This window comes from Nilaparvata lugens, chromosome 12 (genome assembly GCF_014356525.2).
Source record: "Nilaparvata lugens isolate BPH chromosome 12, ASM1435652v1, whole genome shotgun sequence".
NCBI classification, from domain to species: domain Eukaryota; kingdom Metazoa; phylum Arthropoda; class Insecta; order Hemiptera; family Delphacidae; genus Nilaparvata; species Nilaparvata lugens.
The window spans coordinates 1,037,519-1,061,575 of NC_052515.1; the positions used below are offsets into that span (position 1 = coordinate 1,037,519).

General features: G+C 40.6%; 1 protein-coding gene across 4 annotated transcripts in view; it reads right to left on the reverse strand.

The window, feature by feature from the left end:
• LOC111052905 (vascular endothelial growth factor receptor 1) overlaps window positions 1–24,057 on the reverse strand; it is a 120,191-nt gene that overhangs the window by 13,664 nt on the left and 82,470 nt on the right. For all 4 annotated transcript variants that reach the window (XM_039438604.1, XM_039438603.1, XM_039438601.1 and 1 more), the window contains exons 14-21: window positions 21,980–22,169; window positions 19,693–19,796; window positions 18,116–18,272; window positions 15,922–16,146; window positions 12,867–13,267; window positions 10,631–10,790; window positions 8,754–8,920; window positions 35–190 (exon numbers count right to left, since the gene is read on the reverse strand). In XM_039438604.1, coding sequence (XP_039294538.1) covers window positions 35–190; window positions 8,754–8,920; window positions 10,631–10,790; window positions 12,867–13,267; window positions 15,922–16,146; window positions 18,116–18,272; window positions 19,693–19,796; window positions 21,980–22,169 — 1,560 coding nt within the window. The remainder of the gene's footprint in view (window positions 1–34; window positions 191–8,753; window positions 8,921–10,630; window positions 10,791–12,866; window positions 13,268–15,921; window positions 16,147–18,115; window positions 18,273–19,692; window positions 19,797–21,979; window positions 22,170–24,057) is intronic.

Sequence of the window (24,057 nt, forward strand, 5' to 3'; positions counted from 1 at the left end):
ATTATAACGTGGACCTGTCTATAGCAGGGCTTACCTTCATAACACTCTCCTCTAGCATAGCACCCAGTGTGTTGGCTAGATCAGTAAAGGTGGGGCGTTGTGCTGGTTTAGCTCTCCAACAGGCTTGCATCACTTCATACAGGGCCGCAGTTGCGAATTGTGGCTGCTCCATACGGTAACCTTGTTCCAGCTACAATCAATCACCAACAACAATAGATTACATAATGGGAATACAATATGAAAAAATGCATGAGAAAGAAAAAATCTTAGCGAATATACAGAGTGATCGGAAAGTCACGCACATTAATAAGCAAGGAGGTAGTAATAGTATATTTCACACCTAGGGCCGAAAATGAGACTTTTCCGGCTCGAAATCGGTTTTAAGTCCGAGGCCGTAGGCCGAGGACTAGAAAAGGTTGAGAGCCGGAAAAACATTTTTGCCCATGGTGAGAACGTTATTTTTCGCCACACAGAAAAATAAACAATATAAATATGAGAATAATTGTTTATTAGGCACTTCCGAAAGCAAAACAGGAAGGTCATAGCTCTCGCAAATCTGAGGTAATCTGAATATCAGGAAATTGTCCAAGTATTTTTTTTTCTGATTTGTCTAAATAACCTAAAAGATTATGTTCAATTATGTAAGAGGTTGAGTTTATACTTTTTATTCATCCAAATGACAATAAGATGATATTATTATAAATGTTTTGATTCTTGAATAATAAACACAAATAATGAAAAGTTTTTTGATCAGCTGTTTTAGCACACTTGAAATTTGGCCAATCTGAATGTCAACGTCAACAATGCTTGTTGTCATTGACTTCGGAAGTTTAGGTTAGAAGTTCTATCCTATTCTGAAAATTGAATTTGAATAGTTTATAATATATATCTTATCTGTATTTTATTCATCCAAATAAAATGATAGTATCTTATTGCAGAATACTTATTCAATTCTAGAAGCATAAACTGATTCCGTTTCATAAACCATTTTGTAAACACGTTCACATCAAATCAGAATGAGCTGACTTCAAGGTTATTTTACAGCCCTAGGGGGGTAAAACTTTTACCGGCCTGGTCAGAAAACAATCATTTTCGGCCTCCATATGACGCACGGAAACCAGCTCATTACATCCAAGTGGGGCGAAAAATATATTTACAAACTTTGTTCCTTACAAACCATAGACCTTAAAGATACATACCTCTTGATTTGATTGAAATTGATTTATTTTCTTCTTCTTTTACAAAAATACAATATATATATACAATATAAAATGTGAAGAATGCTCCTCATATGGGCAAATGCCTGTGAGTGAGGAGCAAGTTCCAAATACAATTGAGTATTCTATACTTATAAGAATAAAGACAAATCATAGAAAAGGAAAGATTTCAGCTTTTAGAATTATTGATAAATAACGAGTGACAAAATACCTATGAGTAGTAAAAAAAGTAGTCTATCTTTCAAGTAGGTAACTTACACTTTTCAGGCACCGATATGAATCTTTCGCCATGAAACATGAAACTGTAGTAAACTGTAAACTGTATTTTACTACACCGATTGAATCTATAGAACTTATAGAAATAGACACGGCTTCTCCAGACATCTGTGTAATCCACTTGTCAGCTGATTGATTATGAATAATTCTATAGTCTGATTAATCCTATCTTCAGAGTAGATCTATATATATAGAAGCGAAATGGCACTCACTAACTGACTGACTGACTGACTGACTGAACTCACTCGCAGAACTAAAAATCTACCGGACCAAAAACGTTCAAATTTGGTAGGTATGTTCAGTTGGCCCTTTAGAGGCGCACTAAGAAATCTTTCGGCGATATTTAAACTCTAAGGGTGGTTTTTAAGGGTTTAAAGTTCGTCTTTTAGCATGTATATTCTTCTTATTCCAATATCTTAAAATATTATAATTGAAATGTCCATACCATATGTTAATAGAACTATAATCTAGAGAGAGTACCTCTTCGAAACAGTTGTTCTGGTAACTAAATTAAAAATTTTGTCAGGTTGGCATTAAGTTGAGTTGACTTTGTTAGGTTGGCACCAAGTTGAAGATTGAAAAATGCATTTATCACTGAAAAATTGATTGGGCACTACTACTTCAATCAGAGCTATTCCTGGGAATATTATATTACTAGCCGTCAGGCTTTCTTCACTCGCCATATCCGTTTAGCCAGACGTTTAGTCTGGACCCCCGACTGGATCGTCCTAACATATGATAAAAATGTTCAAATGAAAAATGCAGGCGAGCGAAGCGAGCCTGCTGATCTCATTTTTGGACGATCCAGTCGGGGGTCCAGGGGGCGGAGCCCCCTGGCTAGTCGGATATGGCGAGCGAAGCTAGCCTGACGGCTAGTGATATATATATAGTGATATCGGAGTATGGAGGAATTCCTTTTCTTTTCATATTGTTGTAAATGTGCTTCTCTAATTAACACTTTATTCATTAAAAGTTTACAATATTGAACAAGATAAAAATAAAATAAAACATCATTTTTTTAAGGTATCTCACAAAACTCCAACTTGTTATCTTCTCATAAGCAGTTCGTTGCCAAAACAGTCACCTTGACAACCGTGCTCACATGATATGTATCCATGTAGGGATAGCCTACATCAGTATTATCCTTGAAATGCAAAATTTCAAAAAACCTTGTGTATACATCGACGCGCAGTTGAAAAAGGAATATTCCCGCCAAATCTCATCGAATTCTATCAACGCGTTTGGCCGTAATCGCGTTACATACAGACAGACAAAAGAAAATCCGAGTTAAAACATAGACCTCACTACGTTCGGTCAATAAACAAGTGAAGTAACTAAAGTGCGAGATAAATTTCTTTTAACACGGCTCTTTCTCAAAGACGGAGAGGTCCGATGCTCTATCATCCACTAATCTCTCCCACTACCTAGCAGCATTCTCCTTCTTTTGTGTCTGTGTGAGAGAGCTTTGTAACGCTTCGCTCCCCACCACTGGCAATGTTCCAAAGTGATATGTTTGTGTATGTTACGGAGATGTGTTCATCACAAGAACCTGAAGCGAAATGACACGGCGCATCCAATTGTGCGCAGGATGTCCGTCTGTGACTTGTCACAAAGTAAAATTGTGACGAGAAAGTAATAAATAATATTATTGAAAGACGCTCGGCTATCAGCAATGCTAGCCGACCGCGGAGATAAGGGAGGTACCGATGGCGCACCATCTTCCGCGCATCAAGACAATTTCCACCGCCTCTGGCGGCGGCTCAACTCCATCCCCTCCACTTTGGGGGAGTATTTAAAGGCCGGACGAGCCCCAGAACACAGCATTCCGCTCACAACCTTCCTGCTCCTGGTACAGCGGCCCGTTGGCTGCCGTACGTCCCCGACCTCCTGCCCTGGTACAGCGGCCCGTTGGCTGCCGTACGTCCTAACCTTCCATCCCCCTAGGGCACAGCGGACCGTTGTCTGCCGTCCCTGTCCTCCCATCCACCTAGGGCACAGCGGACCGTTGTCTGCCGTCCCTGTCCTCCCATTTCCCCAGGGCACAGCGGACCGTTGTCTGCCGTCCCTGACCTCCCATCACCCTAGGGCACAGCGGACCGTTGTCTGCCGTCCCTGACCTCCCATCTCCCTAGGGCACAGCGGACCGTTGTCTGCCGTCCCTGTCCTCCCATTTCCCCAGGGCACAGCGGACCGTTGTCTGCCGTCCCTGTCCTCCCATTTCCCCAGGGCACAGCGGACCGTTGTCTGCCGTCCCTGACCTCCCATCTCCCTAGGGCACAGCGGACCGTTGTCTGCCGTCCCTGTCCTCCCATTTCCCCAGGGCACAGCGGACCGTCGTCTGCCGTCCCTGTCCTCCCATTTCCCCAGGGCACAGCGGACCGTTGTCTGCCGTCCCTGACCTCCCATCACCCTAGGGCACAGCGGACCGTTGTCTGCCGTCCCTGTCCTCCCATTTCCCCAGGGCACAGCGGACCGTTGTCTGCCGTCCCTGACCTCCCATTTCCCCGGGCACAGCGGACCGTTGTCTGCCGTCCCTGTCCTCCATTTCCCCAGGGCACAGCGGACCGTTGTCTGCCGTCCCTGACCTCCCATCACCCTAGGGCACAGCGGACCGTTGTCTGCCGTCCCTGTCCTCCCATTTCCCCAGGGCACAGCGGACCGTTGTCTGCCGTCCCTATTCTTCCTTCTCCCCAGGGCACAGCGGACCGTTGTCTGCCGTCCCTATTCTTCCTTTTCCCCAGGGCACAGCGGACCGTTGTCTGCCGTCCCTATCCTTCCTTCTCCCCAGGGCACAGCGGACCGTTGTCTGCCGTCCCTATTCTTCCTTCTCCCCAGGGCACAGCGGACCGTTGTCTGCCGTCCCTATTCTTCCTTCTCCCCAGGGCACAGCGGACCGTTGTCTGCCGTCCCTATCCTGTCTGTCCTTCCTTTTCCTACTTCACTGGAGCGGAACCGAGGCCGTAAGGCCGATACAAGATTACATCAAAGTGGTGTCATCATAGAAGAGAGCGACCTTCACGCCGTCAGAAGCACCAGGAGGTGCTGTTCACGCCAGCTGAGGCACAAAGAAGAAGGAAGAGGAACTTCGACTTGCCTCCTTTCCCCGCCCACATTACGACTGAGCGAAGTCATCCAGGAGCAACACCTGGGTATCAATCACCCACCTCTGAAGCTACTCAGGGTGTACGTGATAGATTGGCGCCCGCACTTGGGGCACGAGGCAACGAAGTAAGAATCATGAATGAACAGGACGAGGCTGATTTAGATGCTCAACGCCAGGAGCTGACAGAGGACCAGTCGGTCAAGGGCATGAACCCCGAGGTTATAACCGACCCCAGAGTTTCCTGGATCTATAGATTGAAAAAGGATGAAGCGTTTAATCTTCTACAAGATTGGGGCATAGTGTCATCTGGAACACTTGCTGAGTTGAGAAGGTTGTTAGTAGAACAACATAAGAAGATGGCTGTACGTTATCCCAGCCCAAGACCCGGAATAGTGAGCAGAAGCAGTGAGGAATATGGACACTCAGCAACAGGTACTCATGCTGAAGTTGGAACCAACATTCACACAAACCCCCTCATGGACCCAGGGGCGGTATGTGACAAAGTAAGAAGCTGGAGACTGTCATTCGATGGCCAATCAGATGCTCCCAGCTTCTTAGAAAGGCTAGACGAGCTACAACAAGCTTATGGGCTCACTGGCAACCAACTACTAGTCGCGCTACCTGAATTACTGGTTGGTAAAGCTACCCTATGGATGCGTAATCGTCGTGACCAGTGGAAATCATGGGACAATTTTGTGACAGATTTCAGATCACGCTACTACCCACTTACCTATGAGGAGGACCTCGAGAATCTAATTCAGGCAAGAAAGCAAAAGGAAGGTGAATCGTTTGACGAATTTCTCGAAGATGTACTAACACTCATGAGGCGTCGAGGAGGTTTTACAGCCGTGAATAAATTACAGAGAGTGTATAAGAATCTCCTCCCACGGTACAAATTGTATATTAGGCAATCAGATGTTCATAGTATCAACGAATTGGAAAAATTCGCGAGGGAGTATGAACAAATAAAAGCAGAGGAGAAACAGAATAGACAGAATTCGAGAGTTCACACGATTGAGGACACGAAAAAGATCACAAGGCTCAAGGTTGAGACAGTTATAACCCCTACTAGTAACAGACCATCTCTTAGTGAATCTGAACCCATGTGTGGGCAATACAAGAGACCGGGGCACTGGAGATCACACTGTCCCGATATCCCACCATGTAAAAGGAGCGGAAAGAGAGCACTGAAATGTGTCTGTGATGTGCAGAAGGAGAATAAAACTCCGAACAAGACAGCAGTGATGCGAACGGCACACATGATTCCTGTGATTGAAGAGTCATCAAGGGACAACAGACTATTCATTACTGTGACAATCGGTGGTAAAAAGTGTCGGGCATTGCTAGATAGTGGCGCTGAAGCTAATTATATGAGTAATGAGGTTTATGAAGTTCTCCGGAAAATAGGGATGATATGGAAAGAACCAGCACGTCACCACGCGATATTAGCTGATGGACGATCTACCCCATTAAATGGGAAGCTGACAACTAATGTAACTATAGGACAAATCACAGTTCCACTAGTGGCGTCTATAATGGAAGGACTTGGACAAGAGTTGCTATTAGGCATGGAATTTATGCGTGAAAACAGAGTGAATATTCACACATTCACGAGAGAGGTAGAGTGGGATCCTCCCCAACTGAATCCTACAAGTCTGCTAATAATGTCGCGATCTCTCTTATTGGGGACTAAGACAACAGCAGTCCCAACAATATCAGCTGTACAATCCGAATCTCAGGACAACAAGGATCGCGACAGAAGGATGTTCAAGCAGGATGGTTTGAACAGAGTCGAACCCAATGCCTTGATTGATAGCAAAGCAGAGTTGTCATATGTTCCAAGGCAAGCATCCTGGGGCAACATAGTGATGGATCACAGGAATGAGATGACTGACTCTGAACGCCAGGCCACGATTCATGCCCCAGCCACCAACACAAGTGGTGAATCCGAGAGGGATGTGGAAGAGTCAATACCACCCCCTACTGTCATGGATGTGGAGGAGTCAATACCCTCCTCAACTGTAATGGATGTGGAAGAGCAAACGCAGTCTTCAACTACCAATGAAGTAGTCCCACCGTCCCAGGAACCCAGACCAGGCCCCTCTCGAAATATGGATCCAGTGCTGTGCCACCGCAACACAACATCAGGCAAGCGCAAACGGGCTGGCAAGCCACGCATAAAAGTCCGATTATCAAATGGACAATGTAAATATGTACCTGTGGACCAGGTATAGATGAAGCTCATAGCGAGTGGCATACACCTCTAAAGGTGATGCCTGGGAGGTGTACACCTCTTAAGGTGATGCCTAGATGGCTCACGCCTTTGAAGGTGGTGCCATAGAGGACTCCGACCCCCCCCCCCCAAGTAGGAGTGGGGTGTCACAAAGTAAAATTGTGACGAGAAAGTAATAAATAATATTATTGAAAGACGCTCGGCTATCAGCAATGCTAGCCGACCGCGGAGATAAGGGAGGTACCGATGGCGCACCATCTTCCGCGCATCAAGACAATTTCCACCGCCTCTGGCGGCGGCTCAACTCCATCCCCTCCACTTTGGGGGAGTATTTAAAGGCCGGACGAGCCCCAGAACACAGCATTCCGCTCACAAACCTTCCTGCTCCTGGTACAGCGGCCCGTTGGCTGCCGTACGTCCCCGACCTCCTGCCCTGGTACAGCGGCCCGTTGGCTGCCGTACGTCCCTAACCTTCCATCCCCCTAGGGCACAGCGGACCGTTGTCTGCCGTCCCTGTCCTCCCATCCACCTAGGGCACAGCGGACCGTTGTCTGCCGTCCCTGTCCTCCCATTTCCCCAGGGCACAGCGGACCGTTGTCTGCCGTCCCTGACCTCCCATCACCCTAGGGCACAGCGGACCGTTGTCTGCCGTCCCTGACCTCCCATCTCCCTAGGGCACAGCGGACCGTTGTCTGCCGTCCCTGTCCTCCCATTTCCCCAGGGCACAGCGGACCGTTGTCTGCCGTCCCTGACCTCCCATCACCCTAGGGCACAGCGGACCGTTGTCTGCCGTCCCTGTCCTCCCATTTCCCCAGGGCACAGCGGACCGTTGTCTGCCGTCCCTGTCCTCCCATTTCCCCAGGGCACAGCGGACCGTTGTCTGCCGTCCCTGACCTCCCATCTCCCTAGGGCACAGCGGACCGTTGTCTGCCGTCCCTGTCCTCCCATTCCCCAGGGCACAGCGGACCGTCGTCTGCCGTCCCTGTCCTCCCATTTCCCCAGGGCACAGCGGACCGTTGTCTGCCGTCCCTGACCTCCCATCACCCTAGGGCACAGCGGACCGTGTCTGCCGTCCCTGTCCTCCCATTCCCCAGGGCACAGCGGACCGTTGTCTGCCGTCCCTGACCTCCCATTTCCCCAGGGCACAGCGGACCGTTGTCTGCCGTCCTGTCCTCCCATTTCCCCAGGGCACAGCGGACCGTTGTCTGCCGTCCCTGACCTCCCATCACCCTAGGGCACAGCGGACCGTTGTCTGCCGTCCCTGTCCTCCCATTTCCCCAGGGCACAGCGGACCGTTGTCTGCCGTCCCTATTCTTCCTTCTCCCCAGGGCACAGCGGACCGTTGTCTGCCGTCCCTATTCTTCCTTTTCCCCAGGGCACAGCGGACCGTTGTCTGCCGTCCCTATCCTTCCTTCTCCCCAGGGCACAGCGGACCGTTGTCTGCCGTCCCTATTCTTCCTTCTCCCCAGGGCACAGCGGACCGTTGTCTGCCGTCCCTATTCTTCCTTCTCCCCAGGGCACAGCGGACCGTTGTCTGCCGTCCCTATCCTGTCTGTCCTTCCTTTTCCTACTTCACTGGAGCGGAACCGAGGCCGTAAGGCCGATACAAGATTACATCAAAGTGGTGTCATCAGAGAAGAGAGCGACCTTCACGCCGTCAGAAGCACCAGGAGGTGCTGTTCACGCCAGCTGAGGCACAAAGAAGAAGGAAGAGGAACTTCGACTTGCCTCCTTTCCCCGCCCACATTACGACTGAGCGAAGTCATCCAGGAGCAACACCTGGGTATCAATCACCCACCTCTGAAGCTACTCAGGGTGTACGTGATAGACTATGCTACAAACTGTGGAGGGAGAAATGGGTTTCTCCTCTTCATGTTAAAAGTAATTTATCTCGCACATTAATATCTGATCACAGTTGAGATACCTTGAGTAATAATGTCTGAATATCGTCCATCAAAGGGTAGGGCACACAAGCCAGTGAGAACAATTCCCATAGCAGGACGCCGTAGGCCCAAACATCTGACTGAATCGAGAAGTTACGATCGCGTATCGCCTCCACTGCCATCCATTTCACTGGCAACAGACGCTTGCCTGCAATCAATCAATCAATCAATCAATCAATCAATCAATCAATCAATCAATCTATACGAATAAGAATGTTTTATTCGCTTTTCAATACTTGAATTACGACATAGCAGTCTGATGTAGATAGTAATCATTAACAAACAGTTCTTAATGGAAAGTGACATTGAAGACTGTAAATAAATAAATAAATCAATCAATCTATAAGAATAAGAATGTTTTATTCGCTTTTCAATACGTGAATTACGACATAGCAGTCTGATGTTGATAGTAATCATTAACAAACAGTTCTTAATGGAAAGTGACATTGAAGACTGTTTAATTGGAGACTGGCTAACTACTACAAATGGACATGATGTTTTCTTTTATGAATAAGCAAGGTCTATAAAAACAGGTCACGTGATGCATTGCAAAATCGTCATTTTGTGGGGTTCTATTTCACCAATTTTCTAATTTATCAGCTGTTATCATTATAGAGTAAACAACATGATGTGTTATCTATTTATCTATAAGCGAAATGGCACTCACTCACTGATTGACTGACTGACTCACTCACTCACTCACTCACTCGCATAACTAAAAATCTACCGGACCAAAAACGTTCAAATTTGGTAGGTATGTTCAGTTGGCCCTTTAGAGGCGCACCAAGAAATCTTTTGGCAATATTTTAACTCTAAGGGTTGTTTTTAAGGGTTTAAAGTTCGTCTTTTAGCATGTATATTCTTCTTATCCCAATCTCTTAATTATAATTGAAATTTCCATATCATATGTTACTATAGAACTATAATCTAGATAGAGTACCTCTTCGAAACAGTTGTAAACTGGCAACTAAATTAATGATTTTGTCAGGTTGGCATTAAGTTGAGTTGACTTTGTTAGGTTGGCACCAAGTTGAAGATTTAAATGCATTTATCGCGGAAAAATTGATTGGTCACTGCTACTTCAATCCTGGGAATATTATATTACTAGCAGTCAGGCTCGCTTCGCTCGCCATATCCATTTAGCCAGCCGTTTAGTCTGGACCCCCGACTGGATTGTCCTAACATATGATAAAAATGCTCAAATGAAAAATGCAGGCGAGCGAAGCGAGCCTGCTGATCTCATTCTTGGACGATCCAGTCGGGGGTCCAGGGGGCGGAGCCCCCTGGCCAGACGGATATGGCGAGCGAAGCGAGCCTGACGGCTAGTTTGTAATATTTTCCAACGGACATTGCTTGGCTTTGAATAGTAAAATAAATTAGGGAACTTTCAACTGTTTTTGAGGTTAGCCTCTTGTCCCAATGCCTTATGAATCAAACATGTTACAAGAATAAGAACAATTTTCAATAATACATAAATTACTGAACCATTTATTATTAAAATTTCATTATTGAAAAATCTAAAATCTGAATTTACATGTTATCTGAACCAGAATATTGTTTTTAAAATGCATAATGTATGATTTTGTTACGAGCAAATTGGATTTTCAAATGTGCCGCCACAAAAACAGGCGCAAAATGGTCGCTCCACAAGGAACACGGGTGTCGGGGTGTCTTGACCTGGTTTCTATATATTTACCTTGTCTTATATTTATTACCTTGTGAATAAGGACTTTCTATGCTCCAGAATTATAGACTTAACTATCTATAAATACTGTATGTGTTTTTGAATTTATTGAATAAATAGAAAATATCATAAATAAATACTTAACAAAGAATGATTAAAGCCATAACAACATACCTTTCTTGTAATAGTTGGTGTTATCATAAGCATACATGTTCTTGGAGAGGCCGAAATCGCAGATTTTGACAATATTATTTTCGGCCAGTAGAATATTGCGGGCTGCCAAGTCACCATGCAACACTTTACGATTTGCCAGGTATTCCATGCCTCTTGCAATCTGAAACCCACAAAACAAGTTCCAAATAAACGTTGTACGTTGAACAAAAACGAAAGTTAAGAGAACAGGTATTCCATGCCTCTTACAATCTGAAAGTCACAAAAAACGTTGAAAAACGTGTGTAAACATTGAACGTTGAACAAGAACGAGAGTTAAGAAAACAGGTATTCCATGCCTCTTGCAATCTGAAAGCCACAAAACACGTTCAAAATAAACGTTGAACAGAAAACCGGTTAAATGTTCAACGTTAAACAATAAAAAAAAAACGTTGCAAATCACAATTAAATCAGCTAATCATTCACGAAGAACTACAAAACTTGAAAATATTTGCTTGAAAACTGACAACAATATACAGAGTGTTTCAAAAGTTACTCAACAACTTTGAAAATTCATATACGTTTATTGGAACAAGGTACAGAGCTGGTTTTGGTGTTGTTGCAAAAGAAAACACTCAAGTTTTGATTGGAATTGTTTTAAATTTCGTCATAACAGGAGCTAGTGATAGGTGAATTGTCGTGAATGTCAGTTAGATAAGGTTGTGTACCATCGTGCAGTGAGTGAACATAGCTATTCTTTCATGGTCATTATTAGTCATTCTTATCAATATTTTTATCGAAAATTGTAGCAATTAATCCAGATAAATCATCCCTGTAATTTTTAAATCTATAATATAATAAAAGAAAAATCGTCTTATACATTAATTCACGCTACGGGATTGGAAATACACGCGAATGACGCATCATTACGTCTAAACTACTGAGCTGATTAGCTTGCAATTTTACATGAGGATTCTGAATTTACCGAGGATGGTCATAGGCCTATTGTTATTGTTATTGATTAGTCTAACCAATATTAATTTAAGTAATAATTGAGACAAATTTATTCAATTTGTTATTTAAAGTTTAAGCAACTATAAAGCACAACCAATCAGGGTGCATACTCCAAGTGACTCCGTAGCTTAGTAACTTAGTGATTCATGAGTGGCTTTATATCAACTAAGTAGCTAAGTTTATAGCAAAGTTCGTTGCTTAATTCATGAATCAAAGGTTGCGGGTTCAAGACCTATCAAATTCTTAGAAACTCTCGAACGAAATTCATCAGAAAACATCCATTTCGCACCCGATAAATTTTAGGGCTTCTGACATGATTTGACGACTGCTTTTAGGGAGCCGGGATCGACAACCTATAACGTGGTCTCAATCACGAAAGTTGCCCGAGAAAAATATGTAGCCTCACTGAGATTCGAACCAGGTGTCACCGGTTCACAAAGTCAGCGTCCAAGGGCCAAGCCAGACGAATCTTCTTTTCAGACGAGAGTCGGTAAGGCAGGAAATTCTCCCTCCGATTGGCTGATTATCAGCTGATTGCGAACGCCAACCTAATGGAAAGGGGGCACGACAGTAGAGCCCGACGACAGTCGAGGCCTGCGACCGAAGAGGACTGTTTTCGGGCCTGTACAAAAATTAAAGAGGCCTCAACTGTCGCCTAACGCAGGCGAAATTTGAGGCCTTTTTCTGGAGTCCTCTACCGTCGCTGGCCTCAAATGTCGCATGTCTCTACCGTCGCTGGCCTCGACTGTCACAGGACTCTTCTGTCGTTTGCCTCGTTTGACATCGACCCGAAATCAGGACAGAAAACTTTGATCAGGGAATGAAGCTATTCGATTGGCTGATTATCAGCTGATTGCGAACGCCAACCTAATCAGCCAATCGGAGAGCTTCCTGCCTACCAATCTGCCAACTTGTCTGAAAACAAGCTTCGTGTGGGTTGGCCCTCAGACGCTGGCTTAGTGAACCAGAGGATCGGGGTTCGAACCTCGGCGAGGCTACATATTTTTCTTCGACACTCCCATGATTTGAGATGAAGTTTTGTGCTCAAGGCAATCGACAAGTCATTTCAGAATCATTCATTCTATACAAAACTTGAATTCAAGTAAACTTGACCAATGTAAACGCCCCTGAAGTGATGTGAGAGGCTCCAAAATTGATCAGATGCAACCTGAAACCTCTGACACCAGACCTGAGCCAGTCAGGTCACTCCTTGAATTTCAAGAGAGAAATGAATATGAAAACTCACCTGGAAACTCCAACACAGCAAATCCTGCGTACAGAGCGGCTGCTCGTCTCTGGAGTAATTCCTCTCAGCAGCCACGTCACGACAAACCAAGTACCCGTCCTCGCCAATAGGAGTCGCTAGCGTCGTGCCTGTGACGTCATCACCCGCTCCACCAATCACAGCCGTTGTTCCCCCTCCACCGCCAATCACTACCCCTCCGCTGTTGCTGCTCTGACTCTTCTGGTAGAGCACATTAGGAATGTTAACGTATCCGCCCTTTAGTGACGTCACAGACGGGATGATTGTCGGATCAAAAGCGCCCGTCAACGGGTTGATCTGATTGACAAACTTGTCGCGGTGTTTCTGTAGATAGTTGTGTAGATTACCGTACTTGCAGTACTCTACTATCACTAGTAGTTCTCCTGCAATGTGACGAGGAAACAATTATTAATCATTATTAAATATAAACAGGGTTTATAGGTCTCAATACACAGATTGGAGACACTAAAGCCTGGTTTTTACTAGTAGAGTTAGTGGTCGAGTAACTGGCATACTCTACTCACTTGGTCGAGTAACACTGTTTTCTCTACAATTGAAAATAGTAGGTAAAGTGTGTTGTCTAGTGGACAGAACTAACCTTACTTCTCTAATTACTACTATTGGTATTACTACTAGATACTACTCTAACCTTAAATACTGTCAATAACCTTAAATACTAACCTCAATACTGGCAAATAATGTCAATACTCTACTCTGACACTACTCTACTAGCTCGAGACTGTTTTCATTAGCATATTAGTGGAAGAGTAGAGTGAGAAGCGGTGGTGGGGGAAGGTAAGTGGTAGAGTACTATCCTTCGGTGTTATCCCACTCTACTCTACTAGAAAATAGTACTCTAACATGAACGTTTTCATAGGGAGAATTCATAAGATAGTTAGTACTTGCCCAGGGAACTCTACTAATGAAAGCCAGGCTTAAAACTGGATGCCAATACATCAGTATTGGACCCCAAGTATACAGACAGAAAATAGACGCACTGAATTCAATTACCGCGTCTTCAGAATGCATGGCCTCTCATGCCGCATCCACACTCTCGCCCAATGCGTACAAATGACGACAAAGCGTGAAGTGTGGATGGGTGGTTTGCCAGCACTCGCCTTCACTGGTCTTCACTTGCCATGGCTCCGATTTTTGTCGAGTGGCCAAAAAGTGTCGAGTGTTTACATTTGAGATATTTGTGATACAACCCCTCATTTCCTTAAAAACTAAAACTTGAATCAGTTGAAATCAAGTTGTACGTCCAAAGGTAGAGTATTCGACCAATAAAATTATCCTCAAAGTAAAAGTATAGAGAAACAATAGCGATAAGTAGATATCCCATGGTATAGGGCGTTTATGTCGCAACTTTTACTGTTATCTCAAGCCGATAGTCCACATAGTTCTTTCCCGTGAAGCTGTGTGACACTGGTAGACTCTCATATTGTTCGTTCATACACTCTCACCCGGCCAAAACAATAAAAATCGACAGTAATCAACAATAATCGGCTTGAGTTAACAGTAAAAGTTAACTCAGGAGGAAGCCAAGTAATTGTCGAAAAGTGAAGATGTTATTAATAATTATTCTCAAATGGCAAGTCTTGAACTTTACATTCTTCTTCTTCTTCTTCTTTTCCCATTTAAATGTGGTCGGCATTCCTTTCTCTTAGTCTGCCTCTCCACAAAGTCCTATCCAATGCTTGCTCTCTCCTCCAACCACTCTCCCGCTATTCTATCTCCCCACCTCATCCTAGGTCTACCTCGTCCTCTCACACCATCCTGCACTCTTCGTCCAACATAATCCTCCTCCCATCGCTGTACATGCCCAAACCACCTCATCCTTGTCTCCTGCATTTTCTTTCCCAGTGGTCCAACTTTTACAGTGCCTCTGATCAACTCATTTCTTGAGTAAAGTCTTGAACTTTACATTAGTTTGAATAAAATAGTTTTTGCCCTTCTCACTAATATTTTTTTTGGTGTTTTTAAAAGTTTCCGTTATTCTGTGTCACTCTGTACATTGATAGATACAGTATCATTCCCAACTATGAAAGATTGGGGAAGGAACAACAGGCTTAAAGCTCAAAATTTACTTTATGTTACATTCCCAAAAAATTTGGATAGAAATTGTCCAAAAATAGGTTATGTTTATCACTTCATATTCAGATTATATTACTTTGTCAAAATACGATCTGACAACTTTGCAGAGCTAGAAGAGGATGGCGCTATCTGATTTGTCGAATGATAGACAAGGATAGCAACAGCACAAATGCTAATCAAATACTGACAATAGCATAAGTACATATCCCATGGTATAGGGCTTTTATGTCGCAACTTTTACTGTTATCTGAAGCCTATAGTCCATGTATTTCTTCCCTGTGAAGCTTTATGACGCTGGTAGTCTCTCATATTGTGCCGTTCATACACTCTTACCCCGTCAAAACAGTAAAAATCGACAATAATCGACAGTAATCGGCTTGAGATAACAGTAAAAGTTGCGATATAAACACCCTATATCATGGGATATCTACTTACGCTATTGCTTCTCTATGGTAAAAGTATTATATCTACAACAGTCTCCAACTTATTGAATGGTTCCCATACATATGAATGACTCTGTATATCACAACTACAGACACTACAGTAAAAATTCCTGAATTAAAATTCTTGAATCATCAAATAATTGGTGATGAAACACCAGTTATGTTCAAAGACATAACTTGGAAATCTTTAAAAAGAGGACAACTTATATTGTGTGATAGATACTTTAGCATGCTGCCTAGTGATTTGAAGTCTATAGAAAATATAATAATATGTTTTAAATATCATCTGAAGGACTATCTGGTGGAAATGTCTTTGTAGACTACTCCTTTCAGGAATTTGTTCAGGTGTAATTTTATGCTATTTCGACATTGACTGTATTTGTGTGATGTTTTGTTCTTTTAATTTTCCCTGTTTTATGTGACATGTGTATGTGACAATATTCAATGTACTTGTACATTTGATGAATAAATATGATTGATTGATTGAAATGAGTACTAACGATCGTTCAAGCTCCTAGTGCAGGCCCCCAGCAGGTTGACCACATTGAGATGCTGGCCGAGATGGATCATGACCTTGAGTTCAGTGGTCAGTGCGATCAGGTGCGAGTTGTCCACATTCTGCTTGAGCATCTTCACTGCCACCGTCGTCACCACATCCTTCTCGATTATTCCGTCCGCTTCCGCTTTCAAAACTACGCCGAATGCGCCCGAACCCAGCTGTTTACCTGTGAAACATAATTATGAATGAACAATCAGCTGTTTACCTACCAAAAACATAATCTATATATAAAAGCGAAATGGCACACACTGACTGACTGACTGACTGACTGACTCACTCACTCACTCACTCACTCACTCACTCACTCACTCGCATAACTAAAAATCTACCGGACCAAAAACGTTCAAATTTGGTAGGTATGTTCAGTTGGCCCTTTAGAGGCGCACTAAGAAATCTTTTGGCAATATTCCAACTCTAAGGGTTGTTTTAAGGGTTTAAAGTACGTCTTCTAGCATGTATATTCTTCTTCTCCCAATCTCTTAATTATAATTGAAATTTCCATATAATATGTTACTATAGAACTATAATCTAGATAGAGTACCTCTTCGAAACAGTTGTTAACTGGCAACTAAATTAATAATTTTGTCAGGTTGGCATTAAGTTGAGTTGACTTTGTTAGGTTGGCACCAAGTTGAAGATTTAAATGCATTTATCGCGGAAAAATAATTGATTGGGCACTGCTACTTCAATCCTGGGAATATTATATTACTAGCCGTCAGGCTCGCTTCGCTCGCCATATCCGTTCAGCCAGACGTTTAGTCTGAACCCCCGACTGGATTGTCCTAACATATGATAAAAATGCTCAAATGAAAAATGCAGCTGCTGATCTCATTCTTGGACGATCCAGTCGGGGGTCCAAGGGGCGGAGCCCCCTGGCTAGACGTATATGGCGAGCGAAGCGAGCCTGACGGCTAGTTAATTATTATAAAATCTAAAAAAATATAAAGGGCCAGTTTCCGAGCTCAGGATTTGGCTATGCTCTAGACTTTAAACAGCTGAAGTCAGAAAATTGGCTTTCCGAAACGGGGCGTAGTCGTAGTTTTTATGATAATCTATTTCAGATTGTTGAATCTAGGATAAAATGGTATTATTATTAAACGAAAATCCAAATTAAATGCTGTAATTCACCCCGAAGACTTCTGCTACTACAAAATATTGACAACAGGGTAAACAGCTAGATGGAAATTCGATGAGCACTACTATGCAAAAATTATTTGTCAGCCCGGGAATAGTGGCGCTCATCGAATTTCCATCTAGCTGTTTACCCTGTAGTCAATATTTGCAGTAGCAGAAGTCTTCGGAGTGATTTACAGCATTTAATCGAGATTTTCGTTCAATAATAATTGCTAATTCATTAGCATTTGAATAATTGCAATATTATTATCAGTAATTTCCATCTGTTGAATTTATCTCGTATTTGAGATTGTAGGGCACAAGGTCGGCTTCATATGATGTGACTAAACAGCCATTCTAAACTGAATGACTATTCAAACGAAAGCAATCTCAGTAAATGGATTAAACAATCAAGTACTCACCTAATTTGAGTTTCTTGGCAACTCGTATTTTTAATTGAAAGCTTCATTCATTTATTTATTTAATTACATACAAAATCTCACAGAATAAATCCATGAAGAGCCTTATTGACATCAACTAGCTTAGATACATAATAAATATTATAATATTTGATGCGAAGTAAGAATGAAAATATAAAATAAAATAGTTATAAAATAATATAGTTAAATAAAATATAAAATAAAAAACACAATTTTTGAATACTAATATTATAAGAAGAGGAGAAATGAGGCCAAATGAAATAAATAATAAACTAATTATAATAGAAAAATGAAAAATGGGAAATGATGTGACTAAGGCTCAAATCACACTTATGTGACTCAGGTCGAGAAGAGACTCGACTATAGTGGAGAGCATGTGTTTCCAAATGGTGAAACTCACACCAATCGATTCTAGTCTCCGCGACGTCACCATTTGGAAACACAAGCTCTCGACTAGAGTCGAGTCTCTTCTCGACCTGAGTCGTGTAAGTGTGAGTTGAGCCTAAACAGTCATTCTGAACTATTTTAAATTAATGGAAATCATAGTAAATAAATGAATGAATTGAACAGTCAGAAACTCACCTAATTTGAGTTTATCTCTAGGGAACTCGTATTTGAGATTGTAGGGCAGAAGGTCGGCTTGCTCGAAAATGCTGAGCTCAGGATTTATAGAGCCGGCTGCGCCTTCATCAAACGCTTCCAGAGCGTTCCGAACTATCACCAGTTCTTTTCTTAGTTTCTGAAATTATAGAACGAATTATATATAATCTACAACCATCATAATTATATTATGATGAATAATTAAGACTGACCACTAACGGTAGGACATGCAAGATAAACTCATGTCGTCATAAATTGTTGTCACATCACAGCGAAAGGTGAGCAAAATTTTTTGAGGTTAGGATTTTACATCTCCGATTTTTTGTTTTCTTCGCTGCTCTGAGGTTAAATTATTTTGCTATCATTGTAATTTGCAATTTTTCAGTGGTTTATTTATTGTTATTGTATGTTTATTTTATACTCATCTATTTCACTATCCATGACGAACTGCAAGTAAAATGAACCGTTTTGAACTATTATCGACGACACTACAGTCTAATTTTTGAATAGTAGTTATTAAAGCACATGTGAGTACTAGTTTTTAATAACTAATATTCCAAAATTAGACTGTATTGTCGTCGAAAATAGTTCAAAACTGTTTATTTTATGTTAGGAGCCTCTCGCTGATGACGAAATATTAATGACGAATATGTGTGTGTGACTGATAAACATTCATTTCCTACCGTTAGTGGTCTGTCTAACAAGTAAAACTACTGATAGGTGATGAACATCAAATCAAATGGTTTTGAATAAACCATGTATTACATAAAACATGTACATGACAAACATGTATCTTCATGTATGTTTATCATGCACTTCCTACCGTTAGTGGCGAGCCTAACATATCATAAGAAACTTACTAGTAGTTCTGTGAACAGTAGACCTTGCGCTCAGTAAGTTACATTGACCTGTTGTTATGTTTTCACAAAAATTAATAAATAATTTATCAATTTAAAATCTCTAAGAAAATCCTAAATTAACATAGAGCTTTCTGTCCTATCTATCGTACCGTGACGTGTCGTCCCGGAATGTGAGTGTGAGCGCTGTTATCAGGTCTGGCTGCAACTGTCTACAACGTTGATGGAAAGATACTACATTTTCAAGATGTTCGATGTTTTTGAACGTGTAGTATTGAAGTCAACTATCTACTAACGTTGATGGAAAAATACATTTTCAAGATGTTCGATGTTTTTGAACGGGTAGTATCATAGCTGATTTATGACGAATGATTCTATAGTCTGATTTTTACTCTAATATTGGCGTATGGAGGAGGTTCCTTTTTCCTTTTATATTATCCTTGAAATGCAAAATTTCCAAAAACGTTGTATATACGTAGACGCGCAATTTAAAAAGGAACATACCTGTCAAATTTCATGAAAATTTGTTACCGCGTTTCGCCGTAAATGCGCAACATAAAAACATATAAACATTTAAACATTAAGAGAAATGCCAAACCGTCGACTTGAATCTTAGACCTCACTTCGCTCGGTCAATAATAATATGTGGGATAATTCATTCCTCATTAAAAATGTAGGATACAATAAAATTGGAACACTTACTCTCTCACGTTTGACTTTGCAAACTAAAAATATGACGACTGCCGTGAACAAAATCACGATGAGACCGAACAAAGTCAGAGCAAAGTATGACAAAAATTTGTCTCCTGAAAACAAACAAAAACCAGTACTTTATTTACAACATCAATTGAAATCATCAGCAATTAAATATAATAGCTTCAACTTCAATCAAGATTTGATCTCTGATCATCAATTTAATGCAAAATCAATAAAAAAAGTAAATTTGATGGTTTTTCTTATTTATTTATATACTAAGAACAAATCATTAACATTCTTGGGGAAGGACCAACAGGCACAGCCCAAAACTGTTCCTTCCCTGAATTCTGATTACACTAGTCCAAAATGTAGGTTATGTTTCACTCACTTGGTCGTACGACCTGTACGAGAAGGTCTCACCTCGCCTTAATATAAAATTTAAGCCGTCAATGTGTCTTACGACTGTCATACTTCAGCCGGGGCCGACAGTTTAACGTGTTCATCAGATAACACGAGAGTGACATTGCTGAAAAATTGTATTAACATTCGGGTTTGAACCCGGGAACTGTAAGCTGCTACACGGATCACTCATTCAAATCAATGAAAATACTGAAACACTATTTATCAATTTTTTGTGTAGTTGAGAAGTTGATATTGTGGTAATTATTCATATTGAATGAAAAAAGACTAAGAAATTGTCAAAAAACCACTAATTTATTGATAATTAGAAAGACCGGTTTCGGTTATTACACCATTGTCAATCTCTGATAAACTAAAACTAAATACAAGAGCAGCAGAAGCAGCAAAATACAAGTTCTGCTGCTCTTGTATTTAGTTTTAGTTTATCAGAGATTGACAATGGTGTAATAACCGAAACCGGTCTTTCTAATTATCAATAAATCAGTGGTTTTTTGACAATTTCTTAGTCTTTTTTCATTCACTATTTATCAAGTTTAAATAATAATTATTCATTCATTACTTAAAATATCGGGGCACCGAGATTCGCTCATTATTTTTATTTATTGATAAACAGAACACAGTTCTCTAAAATGATCGTATTTATATTATACAGCTGGCTATAGTTCAGCTTATGAATTTTGGGGATGCGATATTTTGATTTTCCACAGAATCACTCGCTCACTTTTTACTATCCACAGACGACGAAAGTCTCAGCTGTTTCAGCCAAGGATGAATTATCCTTTTAATGTCGTTCAGCGAGTTTTCCCAAGGATGAGACCTAGTGTAATCGAATTTTTATATCATAAACCTACTATGTTCCAAATTTCGTGAAAATCGTTAGAGCCGTTTTCGAGATCCGTTGAACATAAATAACCAGATAACCAGATGTAAAATATAAACAGATATACAGAAATTGCTCGCTTAATATAATAGGATGTATTACCCATTTAATTCATTTGATGTTCTATGTCGTTTTGTAGTATTATAGTTACACTATACTTCAATTTTACGCCTCACTATAGGCCTACCGTAATACTTTCAATATTTCAAATATGATTGACTAGCAGGTAACCAGTGCTCCACAAGGGTCTAATCGGAAACTTGACAAACTGAAAACTTGAGGTACTGAAATCTTAAATAATTTTTAATAGGCCTGTAGCAATCGGTGAATTGAGAATCTTTATACAAAATTTCAAGTTAATCAGTCCAGTAGTTCAGACGTGATGATGCGTCAGTCGTGAATTTCATATCCCCTACAAAGCCGATTCTTTCCTGTATTATATTATAGATTATTTGAATCCTCTAACATTTATCGATCATGGATTTTACAATTCTTCTCAAATATTATATTTCCTTTTCTCAATCTTCTTCTACTTTACTCTTTATAGATTGATACAATAAGTTCATCATCAAAATGATAGGGAGAAAAAAATAAGGTAACCTTGTGCTATTACTCTACAAAATTTAGATAAGGTTACACATAGTCCGAAATAGGTTAAGCATTTTTGATAGTAACACATTTTAATACTATATTATGTTTGTATTTATTTCAATAGTTGTGTATTAAATTGTATGATGTACTTGTGAAGGAGACAGAATGGGGTTAATTTATTTATTAAGAATACATAACATGAAAAAAGTACAACTTTTACTTGTCGTCTCTATAAATAATACATTTTCATTTATTTAATTCCTCAATCACAACATCAAATCATTGATTGGGAGAGAATCAACAGGATAACCCCAAAACTGTTTCTCCCTAATTTCTCCCTAATTTTGACAAGATAAATTAATGAAATATTATAAAATAGAAATAGATAATATTTTAGTCTACCTGCTTGCGCCATAGATAGTTCCTGTGTAGTAGTAATAGATCCCAGTCTATTAACCGCCCTGCAAATATAAGTCCCATGATCCTCTTCCACTAAATTATGGATATGGAGGGTCATGTTGTTGTCACGCAACTGAATCCGATTCTTGTCTTTGCGCGATGGCTTTTCTGGCTCAACTATTTCTCTGCTATTCTGCAAATTAAAATTGGATGAATGAATAAATTAAGGAGATAAACGACAATCATATCTATTGAAATTTAAAAACCAAAATATCAATCAAAATAAAAATCGACAACTTGGTCTACATCCATCAAAATTGAAAAATAGTATATTTCGCACCTAGAGCAGAAAATGAGATTTTTCCGGCTCGAAATCGGTTTTCAAGTCCGAGGCCGTAGGCCGAGGACTAGAAGGGATTGAGAGCCGGAAAAACATTTTTGCCCGTGGTGCGAACGCTATTTTTCGCACACATAAAAATAAAACAATATTTAAATATGAGAATAATTGTTTATTAGGCACTTCCGAAAGCAAAACTGGAAAGTCATAGCTCTAGCAAATCTGAGGTAATCTGAATATCAGGAAATTATCCAAGTATTTTTATTTTTCATTCTGATTTGTCTAAATAACCTAAAAGATTATGTTCAATTATGTGGGAGGTTGAGTTTATACTTTTTTATTCTTTCAAATGACAATAAGATGATATTATTATAAATGTTTTAATTATTGAATAATGAACACAAATAATGAAAAGTTTTTTGATCAGCTGTTTTTTTGATCACCTTTCTTAGTTCCATGTTAGCGGCTGGAAAGGGTACTCTTTCCGGCCTAGGCCGGAAAGAAGCATGTTCTGACGTCAGACGAGAGTCGTCTGCAAACAATGTCTTTCAGATCTACGTAGGGACTGGGAAACAGCTGCTTTCTGTGCAGTGTGGCGAAAAAGACTATTCATATCAATCGAAATGGAAAAAACTATATTTATATCAATCAGGATTGATGAACGACAAATTTATCAAAGTTAAAAATTACAATTATTAAATTTACAGAAATTTGGAAAAGAAGCAGTAATCAGTTCAAGAATGCAAAGTCTAGTTTAATTTTTGTCACAGAAAGCTTTCTAAATCGAGCAGAGATTGCACAGCATGTGACGTGACACGTCAGAATTTTATAATCTTACATTGAAAAGAGACAATGTTTTGAGAGCCCACTCTCCAGCCAACACCCCCTCAACAGAACACCTCAAAACAGTCAGCAAGTGAGTGAGGACAAGCCTCAAATACCTATTAGCTGTAACACACTATGACCGGGTTTTTTAGGATACTTATTAAATCTAATAACCTATGCAATCTGAAGGTTTAATGGTATTTTATATTTTTAATGAGTGTCCTGGAAACCGGTCCTAAGATAGCTGACTCAAATGAGATTGATAAATGATACCAAAATAATAGGGGCTAACAAAAAATATCTGAAAAGATTCTATCAATATTAGAAAATTGAAGAAGTTTTGGGCAATAGCCTGTTTTTTCTATGTATTTTTTTTTTTGCTAACCTGAAAAATAAATAAATATTAGTTGATTTAATCGAAATCAGTATGAATGAAGATCAGCCTACTCTGTATTATAAGAGAAAGAAGGTAATGTTTGAGAGATTCCAGAAACATAGCCCTGAGATAAGAAAATGAAATTTTATTCTGACATTACAACAATTTAATACAATAAACATTCAAGAATTACAGATGGAAATTACTGGGATATTGCATTTATTCAAATGCTAATGGATTAATAATTATTATTTACAGCATTCAATTTGGATTCTCGTTTAATAATAGGCTAATTATTCAAGAATTATACTGACTGCAATTGCATATAGACACTGCTAGTTTGAAATTGTCCCAAGTAGCCCTATAGGCCTACATTTTTTATAAAACAGAAATATTTTTGAAATGAATTAAATACCATTTATATTGAGGGTACGCCGTATGTATAGGGTTGTAAATGATTTATATTTCAACTGAGCATGTTTTTATTTCATGATTTATATTTAATTTAAATAATATTGTTGTAGACCTATAATGAAAAAGTGA